This window comes from Branchiostoma floridae, chromosome 7, assembly GCF_000003815.2.
Source record: "Branchiostoma floridae strain S238N-H82 chromosome 7, Bfl_VNyyK, whole genome shotgun sequence".
Taxonomy (NCBI): Eukaryota; Metazoa; Chordata; class Leptocardii; order Amphioxiformes; family Branchiostomatidae; genus Branchiostoma; species Branchiostoma floridae.
Window position 1 is genome coordinate 10382671 of NC_049985.1, and position 7458 is coordinate 10390128.

The 7458-nt window shown below is 46.6% G+C and overlaps 1 protein-coding gene across 1 annotated transcript in view; it reads left to right on the top strand.

Annotated features, from left to right (window-relative positions):
- The window catches only part of LOC118418842 (FRAS1-related extracellular matrix protein 2-like), a 116482-nt gene that overhangs the window by 4116 nt on the left and 104908 nt on the right, over positions 1-7458 (top strand). Inside the window, exon 2 of the mRNA XM_035824904.1 lies at positions 277-4951. Within this exon, the coding sequence (XP_035680797.1) occupies positions 277-4951 (4675 nt within the window). The remainder of the gene's footprint in view (positions 1-276; positions 4952-7458) is intronic.

The following is a 7458-nucleotide window of genomic DNA, read 5'->3' on the forward strand; positions in this document are numbered from 1 at the left end:
CTCTTCCAGACTGCATGAATGTATCTTGTTGATTCTTTTTTGTTATTAAACGGTTCTATATGACAGAGACATAGCCCTGCCTATCTCACACCCTGTATAATTGCCAACAGTTGACTCCAAATTGCTGTATAATGTTTAGATTTATCAGAGCAAATTATGAGCTATGACATCACACTTGTACTTATCTGTCTTATCATTCATTATAAATAAATGTTGTATTCAGACGTCATGGAGTTCCAGAAGGATAAAAAGTGATTCTGTTCTTTCTCTCTATAGGTCCAGTACTCGCACTTTGGCGCTCGCAGCCCAAGTCAGGACCACATCCGTCTACAGCTGCGGTACGACTCCCAAACAGAGACAATCATCGTCCCGTTCGTGATTGAAGTGGAAGTCCAGTTCGTCCAGCTAGAGATCGTGACCCGAAACATCCCCCTCAACGTTCCCACCGTCATGGGCACCAGTGGGCCAATCGATCGCGGCGTCATACAGTTCTCCTACGACAGAGGAAACCAGGTTTGCCGTGTTACCGTATTGAGCAGTAACGGCGGACGGGGCCTTCCCAGATATGGCGTGATCGAAAATAATATCAACGGAAGTATGATTGACTGTGACCAGTTTCTGCAGGCCAACATCAGGTACAGGCACACATCGAAAACCAACTCTCCAAATCGTGACTACATCCCAATGGTTGCAGAGCTGACGGATTCAGAGGGCAACCTGTTGAAGAGAGAGTACTTCCAGGTCATGGTGAGGGTCAGGGATGGGGAGGACAACACCGCTCCACAGCCTTCCTTTGCTTCCATGTTCATCCTGGAAGTCAACCAGTTTGTCATGACTGCTATTACTCCAGACATCCTAGCAGCAGAGGACTTGGAAACAGATCCTGATGAACTCATCTTTAACATCACGGGCCCGCTGGGCATTGGCGAGGGAGAGATCGTGTCTACAGATGATCGGAACCTGCCTCTGAGTTCCTTCTACCAGCGTGACATAAGAGACTTGAAGATTGCCTACAAACCTCCGGCCATTGACAGCAATCAGCAGAGGATCTTCCAGGTGGAGTTTGAGGTGGTTGATGCAGAAGGGTTGACGTCTGACCCCTTCAACTTGATGATCGTGGTAAACCCCATGAACACCCTCGCACCTATTGTGACAAGGAACACTGGTCAGCTGCTGTATGAAGGACAGTCCCGACCGCTTCTCAGTTCGTTGAACCTAGAAATCTCAGACGAAGATAACCTGCAAGACGTGACAGTCTCTCCCATCGCAGGATTGAGGCATGGGGAACTGTTGATCCGTGGCCAGCGTAGGAAGTTCTTCACAGTAGCGGAGCTGGATGCAGGCGTCGTCGTGTACAGCCATGATGGCAGTGACACCTACAGTGACAACATCATTTTCCGTATGACTGATGGTGAAAGTGACGTTGAATTCCTCTTCCCAATCTACATCATCCCAACTGATGATGAACCTCCAATCCTAAATGCCAACACTGGACTCACCATCAACAAGGGACAAACAGTAGAGATCTCAGCCTGGGTGTTGAGTGCCACTGACATAGATTCTGATGACTCCAGCATCAAGTTTACACTGGAAACTCCTTATTCCTCCCAAGGAGAGGTAGTCCTGAGACAGTTTGAAGTTCCTGAAGACCCCGAGAATTGGAGGTTTCTGGATGACCTGGGGTTGTACGAGAAAACTGTAACAGAGTGGACCCAGGAAGACCTGTACGAAGGAAGAGTGTATTACCGTCACATCGGTGCTCATAGCACATCAGTGGTCATGGACTCCATCGACTTCCGCGTTTCAGACAACAACGACCCTCCAAATCTGTCAAGAGTCTATTCCTTCATCGTGAAGATCATGCCTGTTGATGACATTGCCCCAACTCTCTATGATGGCGCCACTTTGCAGATGACAGTTGATGAGTTTGAGCTAACAGCCTTCAAGAAGAAGTTCCTTCGCTACACCGATCTTGACTCGGATGACCGCGACCTAAAATACACCATCATATTACAGCCCTATGACATTGACGAGGAACTTGATGGTGGGCAGATTGTGCTGTTTGAGGAGCCAGACGTGGCAGTGACGATGTTCACCCAAGCTCAAGTCAACCACCACAAAATCGGGTACAAGCCTCCAGATGTGGAGCTGGGCCTGACGCCACGAGTCATCCAGTTTGTCTTCTCAGTGCAGGACACTTCTGGTAACTCTGTAGACGGACAGAGATTCACCATCTTCATCCGTCCGGTTGATAACAAGCCTCCGGTAGTAACCAACGAGGGGCTGACGGTCTTCGAGAGAGGAACGATTGTGCTTACTCCAGATGTTCTTGACGCCACTGACCTTGACACCGACTTGTCACAAATTTACTTTGAAGTTACAGAGATGCCCCAGCATGGCACTCTGCAGTACGACACACTAGACATGGCTGAAGGTTCCATCTTTACATTAGACGACATCGCGGGAGGGTACGTAGCATACATCCACGGAGGAGATGAGGAAGGAGACGATTCCTTCAAACTAACCGTGAGTGATGGTGTCCATGAGGAAACCTTTGAAGTATCTCTCCGTGTTCGCCCTATTGACGATGAACTTCCTGAACTTGATCTTCCGCCAGGATCATTGGGAACGTTCATCGAAGTCATGGAAAACGGCGCCACCACCATCACTCCAGAAATCCTGCGTGCAACAGATCCAGACACCGATGAACTCATGCTGACCTTCATCATAACGGACAGGCCACCGCAGAAGGGAATCATTGTCGTGGATGGGATCCCAAGTGACCGTTTCACTCAGCAGAACATCCTGAATGGGCAGGTGCAGTATGTGCACACAGGTGGAGAAATTGGCACAGAGAAGCAAGAGGACATGTTCAACCTCACCCTGTCAGACATGTCGGATGAGTGGATCGTTGGAGGCAACAACATCGAACAGGTCCAAATGTTCGTGACTATCCTACCAGTGGATAGCATCCCTCCCAACGTGACAGTAGGGGAGCAGTATGTGGTTGATGAGGCAGGCAAGGCTACCATCACCCTGGCCCATCTCAGCGCAACAGACCCTGACACCGAAGATGATGACATCATGTGTACCATCATTGTTCAACCAATGGAAGGCTTTGTTGAGAACATCTCTCCTGCGCCAGGATCGGAAAAATCCAGAGCTGGCAAACCTATCACCACATTCACCATTGGAGACATCAGGAAGAACCACATCAAGTATGTCCAAAGTGTTCACAAGAAGGTGGAGCCAGTCGAAGACAGATTCACCTTAAGGTGCACCGATGGGTTCAACTTCTCTCCCAACTACTTCTTCCCCATTGTCATCGTGCCAAGCAATGATGAAGTGCCAGAAGTCTTCATGAGAGAGTTCATAGTGATGGAAGGTATGAACCTTGCTATAGATCTGCCCATCCTCAGTGCTGTGGACTTGGACATTCCAGCAGATGAACTTCACTTCTATGTCACCAAGCCTCCAGAGCATGGTGTTATTGTTCAGCAAAGGCCAACAGGAACCATCCCCGTCCTGAACTTCACAATGGATCAGGTCAAGGAAGGATCAAACATCAAGTATGAGCATGACGACACAGAAACGAAGGAGGACAGCTTCGACCTCCGTCTGACAGATGGTGTCCATGACATAGAAAAGACCATTCTTGTCATGGTGATCCCAGTGGATGATGAAACTCCCCGCTTAATGATCAACACCGGTGTGGACATCGAAATTGGAGAGACGAAACTCATCGACAACAACATTCTGAAAGCTACTGATTTGGACAGCGAGGACAAAAACCTGACTTTTATTGTAAGGTTCGGTCCTCAGCATGGCTTCTTACAGCGAGTCATCAACGGCTTTGTCGTGTCCAACATCACAGTAGGGATGAACTTCACACAGAAGGAGATCGATGAGCGACATATCCAGTACTCGCATGTTGGACAGGAGGGTGTTCGTGATCTGATCAAGTTTGACGTGACTGATGGCTTCAACCCCTTGATTGACAGGTACTTCTATGTGACAGTGGACAGCATCGACATGCTCCACCCTGGTATCATCAACAAGGGAGTAACACTGAAGGAAGGAGGACTGGTGAAACTCACCACTGATCTCCTTAGCACATCTGACCTGAACAGTGATGATGAGAACTTACAATTCACCATCACCAACGCTCCTCTCCGAGGCCATCTCGAGAACACAGACTTCCCCGGTATCCCCATCACTACCTTCACACAGCTCGAACTGGCAGGAAACAAGGTGTACTACATCCACACCAGTGAAGAAGAAGTGAAGATGGACAGTTTTGAATTCGAGGTGACGGACGGCTTCAATCCGGTTTTCCGCACCTTCCGCATCTCTATCAGTGATGTGGACAACAAGAAACCTGTTGTGACTTTCCGAAACATCCGGGTGAGAGAGGCAGGAAACAAGTACATCACGCCCTTCGAGCTGAAGATGGAAGACAGAGACACCCCTGACAACAAGTTGAAGTTCACAATCACCCAGATCCCTGTCAACGGCAACCTCCTTTTTAACAACTCTAAAGTCGTCAACACGTTCACCATGGCGGACCTGAATGAGAACCTTATCACGTACCAACACGACGGAAGTGAGACCACCAGCGATAGCTTCTCCTTCACAGTGACTGATGGCACGCACATGGACTACTTTGTTTACCCAGACACCGAACACGAGACGCGTAAACCGGTCACCATGAAGATCAAGATCCTTGCTGTAGACAATGGCATCCCACAGATCGTTGTCAACAAGGGGGCACCGACCATCGCGGAGTTGGAGACCGGCCATCTTGGGTTCCGCTTCACTCCGAAGTACCTGAAGGCGGAGGATCGAGACAGTAATGACAAGACTCTGCGATACTTCATCACAGCGAAGCCAGAGTTTGGCCGCATCATCAACGTCAAACAAGGCAACAACAGTATCAACAACTTCACGCAAGGTAAAGCTTTACTGTTTCTAGAATTGATGTTTAATTCTGTTTCTAAGTCTACTACAGTTGATGATTTTGCCTTGTGTATGTGACCCCAAACGAAGGTCATCCTCTAATCCATTTTCCTGTCTTCAAAGAGCCAGGCTTTCTTGCATGTGCTGTTACAATCCCTTTAATGTCAGCCATGGCTTAGTTCACCTTGATCTAGAGCCGCCTAAGAATGCAATCACAGGCGCTCAGTAGGACAGCTAGTCATGGCCTCATTGGGAAATGTCTGGGAAAAACTGTCCAGCAGTTCCTACCGCTACATTCATAGACAGACCATTCCAGTCAGGTTTTGCTCTGGAGGGGGGAAGGGAGGGATTGAACGCAGTCTTGATGGGTTTTAACAGGTTCTTCATGCTCTTGGTACTAATAGATGTTGCTGAACTTTCTGGAATGAAGATCTTCATATCATATCTAGTGAGTGAAGCACCTCACAAGAATGCATTTAAAAGTAGTTTACCTTACCCCCAAACCCCTACAATGCATGCTTAGCTAGTATGACAGTATCTGAGCAAGTCTGGGTCATGAACAGTGCCATGTAGTCAAAATTGGCCTGCTGTGCTGCTGTGTGCGCTGAAAAGAATGGTATGAAACCACTCTCTAAATGTCATCTCCTGCCCTGCCAGGGTTTTCAATCCTGATTTGTTTTTATCTGGCATGCCAACTGTCCCAACTCTGACTTGTGTCATCGAAGAGCCATTCTTGCGTATATATCAGAGTCATCTTCCACTCATTTTCTTGAAACCAAATTGACCAAGTCACAATCTTAACAGCTGTTAGCGATCAGGCGGTACTTTTTATATCAATCTGAACATTTGTTACATGTCTTATATATGCACATACAAAGGCTGTCTGATTCAGAATTGAGAAGGAAGCCTTAGGCCTGTTCAAATTAATAAAGTAAGGCATGTCAGGAATGCCATAAGTCCATTTTAGGAGCCTGAGAAGACCATGGGTAATTGGGAAAAGAAGTGTTTCATTAGTGGTAGGAGAAATGAGCTTGAAATCAGAGTTGCTGTTCCAGGTCTGCTTGTTACCTCAAGCCTCCCTTGTTACGAAGGCCAGGGCCTTGGCTGTTTCCAGAATCAAAGGCATTGCCAAAACACTTCATTAGACAGTTTCCAGCTGCCAAGTTCGTGACTGTAACCTCATTAACTCATTGGAGGTGTTTGGCCGTGTCCTGTCCCTGTGTAAATAGCCAGTAAGAGTGTCATATCTGTGATGGTAATGGTGTCACTTCAATTTGTAAGTGATGGAGTGATGCTGTGAGATTGGAGCATTTGGTCCTGGTGTTCTTTTATTATACGGTCATCGTAAGATCACAAGCCAATGTCATTCTTAAAATAGTCTTGCATGTATCTTACAAAATTCAGACGTCCTGTTATGGCAAAAGCTGTCTTATATCCTTGTTGATCACTTGGCAGTTGGTTCTGTGCACTTCTGTCACTCTCGCAGTGGGTTTGAAAATTCTATTATAACATGAAAATCAAATGATGGCGTATGGCGAATGTGACTGCACTGTAGTGCCGACAAGGGTAGGCGCTCTCTATTTTGCAAAACATCGGATTGTTGCCATTCTTCACATTCATACACACCACATATAATCAGATACCTTAGACCCTGTTCACATGAAAAAATTGCAAGTGAGTTAAACAAGGAATCCGATTGAAATTTTCTATTGGATTAAAAAAAATGTGTTCACATGAGTTTTATACAATCGGATTAAACTCAAACTTGCGACCGCGACCACACAATCGGATTAAACTCTTTACCACGGCACGCGTCGTGTTTCCAACGACCACCGCGGGCACGCGTAGTTTTTCCAAAATGTTGCCAGACTACCTCATAATTTTGAAGGATGTAGCGACATCGATATTGATTATAACTGTTGAGAAATCGGCCGGCTTTGGTCAGATTTTGACGCGTCGATGGTCCGCAACACACACTGACGAACGTGGCGGCTTCTAGGTCATACGGGGTCATTGGGATAGTCTATTAGACTGGGGGTGGAAATGATACGCGCGGTGTGATTATACTCTACATTTAACTATATAAAATGTATCTGTTGCAGAAGTTGCATGAATAAGGCAAACTTCTACCAAAAAATTTGATTTCATTACGTATTTATCTGAAATAAAAGTCTGTGTTTCGTTTAAAAAAACTGCTCGCCCATGCTTGCATGCAGTGAAGTGACCCAAGCTCGAAATTTCTGTTTAGACACGCTTCCGACTGTTTTTCTCGTAGAATATTTGCTTTTTTAGTGGTTTTGGGACATTGACTCCAACAACAGGAGAGAAACAAAACCATACATGTTATTTTCATGGGCAATATTGCCAAAATTAACCAGTTGGTCTTCTGCCACACTGCCGATTTTTGGAAAGAACCGGTGCACATGTTCCGGCGAACCTTGCGGCGTCCGGTTGTAACCATAGCGGTAAGATGATTTTGCAAGCAAACTTTCCCATTTTTGC